A 13,495-nucleotide genomic window follows, 5' to 3' on the forward strand; every position below is an offset into this window, starting at 1 on the left:
AGGATTATATTTATATCGATTTCTTACCGTTTTAAGATTTTGAAAAAACTCTCTTACAGTGTGTTTGTTAAAAGCTGTTGATCGAGCGAAGCTCGTTGCTTCAGGTGTTCGTAGAGACAACTCTGGTTGTCTTTTCATAAAACCTTGCAACCAATCAATGCCTGCAATTTTATTTTTGATCCATGATGATGGGCATATCTTATTGTTTTTTAAAGCAAATTCATATGCCAATAATCGCGTTGACCTAGTTGAAAGGCCACAGTTCATTTTTGATGCAATTAGTAAATAACTTGATAAACTTTTTTCATCTTCTGCTGTAAAAACTTGTCTATTGTTGTAGTTAGGCTTGAAAGCTTCATTTGGATTAAGCCTCTTTTTACGACAATATCTTTTTAAAGTCATTCTATCTATGTTAAACTGACGTGCTACAACATTCAGTTGTGTTCCTTCTAAAACTTTATTAACAGCTACTTTCATTGTTTCACTTGGTATAGCAACTTTATTTGTTTTTTTAATTCTATTTCTAACCATTTTAAGATCTCTAAAAAAATATATCAATAAAAACATATGTTTTTAATAAATGCTAATATTTAACATAATAATATTATGTTAAATATTTTTTAATTGTTATGTTAAATATTATTCTTTTGATATTATAAAATAATAGTATTATTATTACTAGCTTTAACATAAGTAGATTTAAAAAATGAAATGCTAAAAGCTATTGTTTGTTTATATATAGTTTTTTTTTAAATTATAAATACAATTCCATTCGTTTAACTGTATTGCTTATAAACAAAAACATGGGGCACTTCGTCTTCTATGGGGCACTTTGATCCTCCGATCAATGGGCCCCGCATAGTCAAAGATCAATGTACCCCAATAGGTATAGGTAACATATTGATACCAATATCTACTGTATAAATTGCAGCCAAATAAAAATTATATATTATATTATACACCTAACACTTACAAATTTAAAATAAAATTGTTGTTAACCCATACAGACATCTAAATAAAAATATATTTGAATTATAGTACGATTTAAAAAAATCACTTTTTATGACGAAAAACAAAATATTCTTTATTTTTTTTGACGCTGATAACCTTATGAAAAAATATTACGAATAATCAATTAGGGAAGCATAATGGTTAATTAAATTGCAACCTCACTTCTAGTAAGGCAAAAATGAACGAGTAAAAGCCAAAAGATCATACTGCCCGGCGATCAATGCGCCCCCATCTCCCCTACACATTTTTTTTAATAAGCTTTGGTAGCAAATAGTTTAAGTGGTTTTCAAATTGATTGTAATTACCGTTTGGCGGTCTATATATTGCAGTTATAAATGTATTTTTATTTGTTTTATTAATTATTTCAATAGTTAATGACTCACAATTAGCGTCATTTACTTTGAGGTTTTCAACATGTTTAAAAACCAATGAGTTTTGGACGAAAATAGATACGCCCCCGCCATTGCCGTTTTCTCTCGGTTGAGGAATAGGTTTATACCCTGATAATTGAAAGTTAGAATTTATCGCGTCTCGATGACACCAAGTTTCTGTCAGACAGATAATACTAAACTTGTTACTTATATTATTTAACATCAATTTTAAATTTTCAAAGTTTTTATTTATGCTTCTGATGTTTATATGTAATAATGAAAAATAAGATGATGAAGAATTAAGAACATGTTTAACATCGTCAACATTGTAATAAGTCGTATCTACTGAAATTTCGTCATAAAAGTTCATGTTTTTATCATTGTCATTAATTCGGTTTAGTGCGTTTTTCCTTTCTGATATGTCAAAAACATTAAAACTGTTGGCTTCCGTCATTTTAACATTAAAAACTAAGAATATTATTTAAGACATAAAAATATAATAAATAAATATACTTTAAGCATTCTTATGTGATTTTTTAAAATCTTTAACTACTAATTTATCATAAATAACAACAGAATATTTACCGTTGTTCCTGTGAGTTCGCATTTCTTCAAAGAGATTTTTCCGTATGGTTAGGGTATCAAAGGAGTAGTCCTCATTTATAAATATTCCTGTTCCTTTTAACTTTTTTGAATTCTTTAATATGCTAATTTTATCTTTATAGTTCAGGAGTTTTATCACGATTGATCTTGGTTTGCTTAGCCCAGTTTTTCCGGTTCTATGTGCCCTTTCAATAACTACGCCACTTACATTTAGATTGTTTTCAAAGATATTAAGAACTTTTTCTTCAGATACATTCCAACTTTCATTTTCACTTTCTGCTATTCCTTCGAGACGCAAATTATTTCTTCTCAGTCGATCTTCCAATTGTCGCAGCTTATTTTTTTCTTCCGCATTAAATGCTACTTTTGTAACAATTTTTTCTTCAATTTTATTAATTTTTTCTTCCTGTGTATCTTGTGTAAAAGTGATACTGTTTTCAATATCTTTTTGAGTCTGTTCTAATTTTGAGAGTCTGTCATTTATTTTTCCCATTTCAAATTTCCTCAAATTACTTTCAGCTTGCAAAGCTTTGCACGTTTCTTTAATTTCTTTAATTTCTTTCAAAAGTCCATCGATTCTGTCATTTGCAATTTTTAAATTTCCACTTATAAGTTTAAGAATGTCTTTTTGTTGTTTCTTAAACATCTCAGAGAATATTTCACGAACTAATTTCACAGATATTTCTGTAGCTTCTGTATTTGATTGCATTTCGTTTTTATCAGTATTTTTATTTTTATCTATTTTATTATTTTTATCCATTAACAAGTTAAATACCAATACGTTTTTATTTAAGAATATTTATGCGAGTATATTTATGTATACATTTTTAAATAATTCCATACAATCAAAAATTTTGAATATTTCACATATTAAATTTTTTTTTTTTAATATCTTGTTAATTAAAACATACGGATTAAAGTGGTATAATTTTTTTAATCTAATTCTAATTAAATATCGTTTAACTTATTAAAAAACTGATGAGTACTTATAAATCTTCTTTAACTAAATTGGACAAAATTTAACGACCACTTTCAAATCTTTAATTTGCACTTATTAAAAATAATAATCCATTATTTTTTTTAACTGTCTTAAATGCTTATTACGTTGGCTATAAAATAAAATGTCGAAACCTGAGTTTCGATATCAAATAAACATTTATTTTTTGAATTGCAATAAGGATATAAAAATACTGCAAAAATGTTTGCAAAGATCGAAGAAAAAGACAGATACGCGGCTCTTGTATTAAAAGAAGAAGGCTATAGCATCAGACAAATAGCAGAAAAGCTTGGAAGGTCTTACTCTTGCATTATTAACATAATTCAACGATACAAAGAGACCCGGTCAATTAATGATCGTCATAGTACTGGACGCAATAAAATTTCAAATGACCGTGATGTTCGCTTGTTAGTGAGATTAATGAAAGAAAACAGACAAGCATCATCTACAGACTTGTCTACGAAATGGACACTGTCAAATGGTCTGAAAGCAAGCCCTAGAACTGTGCGAAGGGTCCTCCACAATTTAAACTATTTATGGCGTGCTGCTGTAAAAAAACCACGCTTAAATAAAAAACAAAAATTTGCCAGGAAAGAGTGGTGCAAACTACATAAAATTGGTCAACAGATCAGTGGAGCCGTGTGGTTTTTAGTGATAAAATGAACGTTGAGGTAGACAACAGAAAAAGTCGCGTAATGTTGCGTAGACTTCCAAGCTAACGGTTCGATGAATCATGCATTTTGAAACGAACAAAACATGGGAGTGGTTCAATAGGCATTTGGGCCTGTATGAGTGCCTGTGGAGTTGGCGTTTTTCATTTATTCGATAGTAGATTCAACAAAGAAAGGTACATCGAAATTTTGGAAAACTCGCTTATTTCTAGCATTGATTTATGGCAGTTGCAAGATGGATTTATTTTCCCGCAAGATAATGCGCCGTGTCATAAAGCGCATGTTGTTAGCGATTGGTTCAATTTTAATAAAATTCAAGTGCTTCCATGGCCTGCCAATAGTCCAGACTTGAATCCAATAGAGAATTTATGGTCGTGGCTTGATCACAAGCTTGGTAAAGAACAACTTTACAATTTGGAAGATTTGAAATCTTCTATCTCTCATCATTTGAAAAATGTGCCTAATGAAGTAATCAAAATTTTAATGAATTCAATGCCAGAACAAGTACAAGAGTGCTTGAAAACAAATGGAGGAACAACACGTTTCTAAATTATTTTTTTATTGCTTTTTGAAATATTTTTGAAACTGGTCTTAAAATTTTGTCCAATTTTTTTTCCCATTTAATTTTTTACTAGTCGGTTTTTTAATTTTTTAACATTATTTTGTAAAAAAATTATAAGTTCTTTTATAATAAATATAAAATACAATAAAAATTCTTTCTAAAAATGTTTTCCTTTTTTTGATACCTTTTTCCCAAATAAAATTATACTAAGGTTAAAAATAAATTTTGAAAAAAAAATGAGTGGTCTTTAATTTTTGGCCACCGCTGTATATTATTTTATATAATATAAATATATAAAATATATTAACAAAATATATATAAAATATATTTTATAGTAAAAAATCAATAAAATTAACAACATAATTTATTTTCAATAATTCTTTTCGTTAAATGCAAGTTGGAACAGTATTTCAGAACAGATGGAGTATAATTTTAAGCTGCTGCTATTGCCCACCATCAGGCCCAGTTAAAGGTTTTAATAATTCTTTAATTAATTATATCATAAAAATAGGTCTTCGCGAAAAAATCTAAACTTAAAAATTTTATGACTATTACATAAATAACAACAACAAAATTTGTTGCGATTTTTTTGAAAATGGAGTAGTTCTTTTAATAAATAAACCTACAAGGGTAACAATAAAAACAGCTTCACTAATAGACAATATTTTTACAACCGATATCTCAAATAAGTTGCTCAAAAAAAAAATGAGTAAAAGTGATTCATCTGATCATTTTTCCATTTTTTTCTCTATTAATAGAGAACTACTGAATTATTACCTTTACAAAAACAAGTTATTATAAAACTACTCATTAACGATAAAAACTTTCTCTTATTTAAAGAGCAATTATCTTTAATAAATTGGTGTCTTATTAGTACTTCTGAACCAAACAATATGTACAATGCATTTTTTTTTTAATTTTATAAAATTTACGAAGTAAATTTTCCAAAATGCAAGATTTGTAAAACAAATGGAGAGTTGTGGGTAGTTCTAGCAAAATGTAAGGTTATTTTTAGTAACATGTTGATATATATTGATATAGCTATCTGAAGTATTATATAGCTATCTCAGTATTCTGTGTTATTGGAATAAACTGAAGCAGAAAATCAGTTATATCAACGTTTTAATGTTTTTATTTTACAACAATAAAACATTTAGAATGAAAATACGACTCTTAACCACAACAAGAACTCAAGCTTTTATACATAAGCCGTAAAAAACTGGCTTCTTAGATTTTTACGGAAAATGAAACAAATCAGGCCGTGTAATTTAAGCAAGCCACATATATATATATATATATATATATATATATATATATATATATATATATATATATATATATATATATATATATATATATATATATATATATATATATATATATATATATATATATATATATATATATATATATATATATATATATATATATATATATATATATACATATATATATACAGCTGCGGACAAAACTACGTGAACGATTGCAAACAGTTTTTTTAATGAAATTTTCAATGTCTTAAAATAAGTTTATAGTTTAATACTATATATGGTTGGATAGAGCGTTTTTTGCTCTATAAGACTGTGTAAAGTGTATTCTCTAATAATTTGTTTAAAATTAAACATATCTAAATGTTCAAAAAGCATCAAATATTTTGCGCGACAAAACCACGTGAACGATTATACAAACGTAAAAGAATAATTTTACTAACATCAACAAATAATAGATTCTAAAAAAAACAAACATTAATATTTAGTTGCATAGCCTTTAGAATCGATAACGGCCTTGCACCGTCTTGGCTTAGATTCTACAAGAGTTTCTAGTAACTGTTTTGGTAATGCCTCCCATTCATACTGTACGGCTCGAAAAAGTTCATCCGGTTTTTGAAATTTGCGACCTCCCAAGCGTCGCTCAACTTCAATCCATAAATTTTCGATTGGATTTAAGTCGGGAGATTGGGCAGGCCACTTCAAAACCGTTATGCTATTATTTATGAGCCAATTTTTTACAGTCAAAGCTGTATGTTTAGGGTCATTATCATGTTGATAAACCCAATTGTGAGGCATTTTTTCTAAGGCGTGTGGCAACATTTGATTAGATGATATTTCCCTGTACTGTAGTTGGTCCATTATACCGTTTACACGGTACAACGGACCAATTCCAGCCCAGGAGAAACACCCCCAAACCATTATATTGCCACCCCCAAATTTTACAGTTCCTATTGTATACTCTTTTGCAAATCTTTTACCTACTGGACCCCTATAATAACCTCGACCGTTGCTGCAAACCATGTTAAATTTACTTTCATCCGACCACAAAATTGTTTTCCAATTTTCAACCGTCCAGTTTAAGTGATCTTTAGCGAACTGTAGGCGATCTTTGACGTGCCTGGGCTTAAGGAATGGTTTCTTTGCAGGTCTGCGCCCATAAAGACCTCCTTCGTTTAAACGCCTTTGAATCGTTCGTGTGCTTACGTTTTCCATGGCTGTTTGCAGACGAATTTCAGGGGCTGTCAAATGTGGATTCTCAAGAGATTTTCGCACAATTTTTCGATCAGTACTAAAAAATAAAATGTTAAACATTAAAATTAACATTAACATTAATATTATTAAGATTAAATATTAAAAAAAAATAAAATTAAAGGAATATTATCGCTTATCCGTAATACGTGGACGACCACCTTTCTTAACGATCTTTTTGCTCTTTTCTCGGTGTATAATTTTATGTATTCCACCTTTTGACATCTTCACATGAGCTGCAATTTGCCCAATGGACCATTTTTCTTCTTTGCGCAAACGCAAAACCAAGCTTTCAATTTTTGAATCAGTTTGACGAACCATTATAGTTTAATTTTTTTAATTTTTTGATGTTAAACAGAATAATCTTGAGAAATTTAAATGATTGTAAGTTCTTAGAATACCAAAACCACATGACCGATTTTTAAAAGCACTGATTTCGATGTGAATATAATATAATTTGCATCAAAAATGACGCTTTTATAAATCGTTCACGTGGTTTTGTTGCTCAAAATTTTCGAAATTATTTTACCGTTTATACATGTATGATTTTATACGTATTATTAAAGAATACAGTTTACACAATCTTATAGAGCAAAAAACGCTCTATCCAATCATATATAGTATTAGAGAAAAAACTTTTTTTAAGGTGTGGAAACTTTTGTTTCAAAAAACTATCTGCAATCGTTCACGTAGTTTTGTCCGCAACTGTATATATATATATATATATATATATATATATATATATATATATATATATATATATATATATATATATATATATATATATATATATATATATATATATATATATATATATATATATATATATATATATATATATATATATATATATATATATATATACAGTATCGGACAAAACGAGTGCAACCAAATAAGTGCTGCATTTTTTCAACTTAGAGAAATAACTATGTAAGTGTTTAGAGACAAAGTTCTTCGAGTTTTATTCATAACAAAGTTCATTATTTGTACACGAAAATTAATAAATTAATCAAAAGTATTAAAAAAAGTTGATTTCTTTCAGGACAAAACAAGTGCAACTCGACAAAATGTTGACCAAGCTGTATTTCGCTATCAATATTTCGTGGCGAATCCTTTGTTGTCGATCACAGCCTTGCATCTTCGAGGCATAGATTCGATCAGGTGATCAATGAAACTTTGTGGAATCGCTGCCCAGGCCTTTAAATGTGTTCAAACAGTTGATCCTTATTACGAACAACTTCACGATTAATTCTGCGATTGACGATCTCCCACAAGTTCTCGATAGGGTTGAGATCCAGAGATTGAGGCGGCCAATCCATCACCAATAGGTGGTTGTCTTGAAACCACTGCTTTACTGCTTTTGCAGTGTATTTCGGATCGTTGTCTTGCTGAAAAACCCATTTTATTGGCATATTCCATTCAGCATGAGGTAACATAACATCTTTCAGGATATTTTTATACATGAAACGGTGCATTATTCTATCGTTTCGATGTATTGGACCTAGACCGTTTGCAGAAAAACACCCTCAGACCATTACATTACCTCCAGCATCGCTCCCAATGATGTTGAACTTCGATTCATCACTGAACAGGACAGTTCGCTATTTCTGCACATTCCATTCAATATGAGATGTAGCAAACAGGAGTCTTTTCTTCTGGTTTTTTAGTGAATTCAGCGGTTTCTTTGCAGGACGTCGAGAAAACAATCCGGATTCAACAGTACGTTGTCTGATTATTTGGTCCGATACAGGCAGCTCTAATTGATTTTGTATCTCGACTGGTGATATCCTGGGATCCTTCTTGACGGATCTGATGATCATAGAATCCTCTCTAGAAGTGGTGGAACGCGGTCTTCCACCTTTGTTATTTGCTGCCAACTTCCCCGTAGAACGATATTTGGAACATAGTCTTGATACGGTCCATTTTTACACGCAAAATTTATCACAAATACTTTTTTGTGACATTCCACTTACGTAATCGCTAATAATTTTCTTTCTTGAAAGACTGTTGTGAGCCATTTTTGCACTTGAAGTCATAAAAATAATAAAAATAAATAATCACGCTTCTCAAGGCTTACCGTGTTACATTTACCTTGTGATGATACAATAATGCTCTGTGGAACACAACATCTTGGTTGGATGTGGACTGTATTGATATAATGAAACACTTGTTGTATTTCACTTCTTGCATTGATGTTCTTCGATAAAACACTTTGATAAAACTCACTTCGATAAACTGTCTTGATAATACTGACTGATTGACTTTCATATACTGACTGAATTACATGTCGATTTACACTTCTCTTATATAGTAAAATGAACCTGTGTAAACCTGTTCTGGAAGATTCTAGATTCTTCTTTTCGATGCTTCTGAAAGCTTCTGGATGCGTCTGGATGCTTCTAAATGTTTCTGGATATTTCTGGATGCTACTAGATGCTTCCAGATGTTTCTGCTGGAAACTTCTGGAAGCTTCTGCATGCTTCTGGAAACTTCTGGAAACTTTTGGATACTTCCTTTAATTATTAAAAAATTTCCGTGACGTTGAAACGGACCAGACTTAAGAATATGAAACAAACCAAAAAAGTTGCACTTGCTTTGTCCGCTGCAAAAGGCACTTGTCAACGAATTTCTGTCTGTGTGCTGTCACCTGTCAGCTGATTGCTCATGTCATGGCATGCTATGACTCCAGACTCCTGAACTGTTTGCTGTGGTAGTATAGTTCGTTTCGTTTTTAAGACATGTAATATTAGGATTACTTTTTATCATTGTTCGATGTTGGTTGCAAATGTTTTGTCCAATACTGTATATATATATATATATATATATATATATATATATATATATATATATATATATATATATATATATATATATATATATATATATATATATATATATATATATATATATATATATATATAGAGTGACGGATCCAACATTTTTTAATGTTTGAGATAGCAACCCAGCAATTATTGTTTTAGTTGATTTGCAGTGAAACTATATAGACATTTTTTAGCGGTTCATTAGAGTTTTGCTCCCCGGTTACTAAGTGGATCATTAGTGACATCCGCTATATATGGCAAGCCGATAACTTCCCGACATTTTAATAGTGGTTAATCATTGACAAGGCACTTTTGGCGGCGATTGGAAATGTCCTAATTAGGACAAAATACTTTATGACGTTACCCTAAAAAAGGGAAGAACGCACTTTATCATACAAACACTATAACTCGTTCAAAATGCTTACACTATACAGGATTTTATCAAACTTTTCTTCTATAAAACATGCATTGGGGAAAGTCGGGTAGCCCCGGACACATAAGGAAAAAAAAGATTGTACACATGTACTAACAGTAAACAAAGTGCCAAAAGATCAAATTGGAAAAAAATATATATATATTGTATACCTTAATAACAAACAAAACATAACAAAAAAACTTTTGGAAAAAAGGCATGCTTCAAAATTGGAGGGTAGCCCCGTACACATAGTTTAACCATAGTTTTACCTCTTTTTTACCCGCGTGACACAATTATAATATATCATTAATTAGCATTGGACTATTCTCAACACATCTAAAAAAAATTGCTTTTAAAGACGGCCCCTGATATATAAAGAAAAAAAAAGTCATTTTTTAAAAAGATAAACATTAGCATTTTACAATTAAAAATACTTTGTAAGTTAATACACATAAAACATTTAAAAACACATTTTTTAAATCTTAGGTCTTTTTATTGATATTTAATTAGTTACTATTATGGGTTTGTGTATAATATAAAGAGTATTATTATTTATATATAAAAAATTACTCATTTTTAATATGTAAATGAATTAAGTTGCTTTATTATTATTTATATATAAAAAATTGCTCATTTTTAATATGTTCATGAATTAAGTTGTTTTATTATTATTTATATACAAAAAATTGCTTATTTTTACTATGTAAATAAATTAAATTGTTCGGAACCACCCTCAAAACATCCCATCCCATCAAACAATGTGGTATGATAGTATGGTACCATATCGTACCTCATTCACAAATACCAATTTTTAAACCAGTAAATAAAATTTTTACTCATACAATGTTATTATAGTTTTAAAATCACATAGCTTTTATAGTTAAACCTGTAAATCAAGTAACAGGAGGTACCCGCTGTCCAAGGCTTCCCGGCTTTCCCCTATCTAAAAAAAGAGATTAAAAATTTTTATAAATATTTGATAGTTTCATAAAATTTTTCTTTTTTTTTCCTTAACAATCATATTTTGATGGTTAGCTTTTTGCTTATATACAACATAACGCTATTTTTTAGCTTGAAAAATTTGAATTTTATTTAAACGCGTAAACCACTTCAAATTAATTTGAAGTGGTTTACGCTATTTACTATATTACGAAATACTTTCACTTTTGTTCAAATTATTATTTCCTTTGCGAACTTTTTATTGATTTTCTTACTATTCTTACTGTTACTTTTCTCACGTAATATTTTCACAACTTGAAATTTTTTAAATAATTGTTTTAACGCCTTTCAGTAAAAACGATTATAAAGTTGCGCGCTGACAATTACTCAAAACGTGAACAGCATTCGAAAGGATAGTGCGATCTTAAGAATGTGTGGTAAGTCTAACACTGAACTTATCTTCCAATTACTTATTACATTGAGTAAACATTAAGGCTTGTACATTTGAGTGTGAATTAAGTCATTATGTTTGTCATTTTTAATTTTTTTTTTTTTTTTAATAGTGCACCTTTTAATAATTGTGTCATGTAATTTACGTAGTTGTAAGTTTAATTTACATACAGAAAGAATGATTATTTTGTCGTTTCTTGTTGAAGTATCTAAATGAAACAATATTTTATTATTATGATGAGATTGATAATATAAGAGAAGATTAAATAAGAAATTAAACTCTATAAACTTTTCGACATTTCTTTTTATTTTAGTATTTAAGGAATATTTGCTTACCTCAACTATGGCGTGCCACGAAATAGAAAGTATATTTTGGACATATTAGTGAATGGGCTTCACCGACTTGAATATAGAGGATAAGATTCAGCAGATTAAGTTACTTTTTGTAATATCTTATGTTATCTTCATAATTAGCATTCTGTTTGTGTTCAATTGTTTTATGGCTACGTTACATTAGTTTAATTTACCTTGACATATTTCGATAGAATATAAGCTCTGTATAATTTTTCAACAAAGGAATAAATATTAGTTATAGAGATGTTTTAACAATATTCATACTTCTATTAGGTATAGCAGTAGACTCTGATCAAACCACAATTTGTAAAGTTTTGTAAGTTAAAGTTTTTAAAATGTTAACATGCTTTGATTTTTGGTGGTTTTGTTTGCAAAATGTTAGTGTTTTTTAAATTTACACAATTTCTTTATGTTTAGAATATTCAAAACTAAAGGCAAAGTTCAAAATCTTGCTGATAAGATAGGTATACAACCTTCATAATAAGGAATATACAAAAAAAATTAAATACATATATATGGTAATAATTAAAACTACTTTTTTTTTAATGCACAAATTTAGTACGTGGACTACTCAGTGTTCAAGCGGATCTATTTTTTTTTTTTTTTTTAATATAACTGTTTGTTTTACACTGAACTTTTATGAAAAAATTAGAATTATTTATAGATTAAACAGATACACTTTTTAGGCAATGAAAATCTGCATTTTGAAAAAGAGTTTTCAACACATTTGGGTATTTCCCACACTAGATGGGCGACACATGGTGTGCCAAGTCCTCTTAATGCTCATCCTCATCGTTCTGACTCTAATAACGGTAAGACGAAAAAAATTCAGCAACGTTTATCTAATAATAGAACAATATAAGTTCTAGAACAAAAATGTTGTTATTACTTTATACTAAATAGACGTATAAAAAGCATACAAAAGATGTGGCAGTATAGTAAAGTTATTAACTATTGCTTTTCGTTTAGAATTTGTTCTGGTTCACAATGGAATTATTACTAATTATAAAGAAATTAGCCAATTTTTGGTGAGAATATGCTAGTTAAAATTTAAGAGTGAATTTTATTCATATCGTTAATTTTTTAATTAAAAATGAAGGGTTTTTCCATGTAAGTAAATAGGGGAAAATCCTTCAGATAAAAAAGGGTTGTCCTTAAAAAACGTCACGCAATTTTAGACAGTTTTTTAAATCCTTCTTCCCCTACTGAACTTTACCCCTTTTTAAATTACTCAACAATTTTTTAACCCCCTATCCTCTTTAAAATTTATTTTGCGGTTTTATGCGCAATAATATATTAATTTTTTTTAGTTTCTTTGAGTTATTATTATTTTCTTTTATTTTGAAAGACATTATTTTTACGCGCATACTAATAACGAATCCACAATGAAAAATTTTATTTGTACGCGAGAAACTCAAAAATATTTTATCTAATAATTTAACATAATATGGCGTAGAGCCGAGGACGTAAATACTTTTAAATTTTGAGGTGCGCCTTGCAAGGGAGCTGTTTCAAAAAACCTTAAGAGACCTTAAGAGACTTAAAAAAACCTTACTTTTGATGTTTTAATTAGACTTGAAAAAACCTTACTTTTACATTTGATGTTTTATTTCAAATTAGTTAATTGTGCTTTAAGTATTATTGCGCTTTATTAAAAATTATATTGATTATGGCTTTTGTTTTTTAAATTTCACAGAATAAGTGCATCAATGTAGATACATAAATCGACGGACTTAAATAGGTATAGGCACAGTGGGTTATATTAACATTATAAAATTTTA

General features: G+C 29.0%; 1 protein-coding gene across 1 annotated transcript; it reads left to right on the plus strand.

Annotated features, from left to right (window-relative positions):
- The first annotated feature begins 3,183 nt into the window (after positions 1-3,183).
- LOC136080291 (uncharacterized) lies at positions 3,184-3,645 on the plus strand. The gene has a single exon (XM_065796909.1). The coding sequence runs from the start codon at positions 3,184-3,186 to the stop codon at positions 3,643-3,645; it is 462 nt and encodes a 153-aa protein (XP_065652981.1).
- Positions 3,646-13,495: the final 9,850 nt, after the last annotated feature.

The sequence above is a fragment of the Hydra vulgaris genome, chromosome 05 (genome assembly GCF_038396675.1).
Source record: "Hydra vulgaris chromosome 05, alternate assembly HydraT2T_AEP".
Lineage (NCBI taxonomy): Eukaryota > Metazoa > Cnidaria > Hydrozoa > Anthoathecata > Hydridae > Hydra > Hydra vulgaris.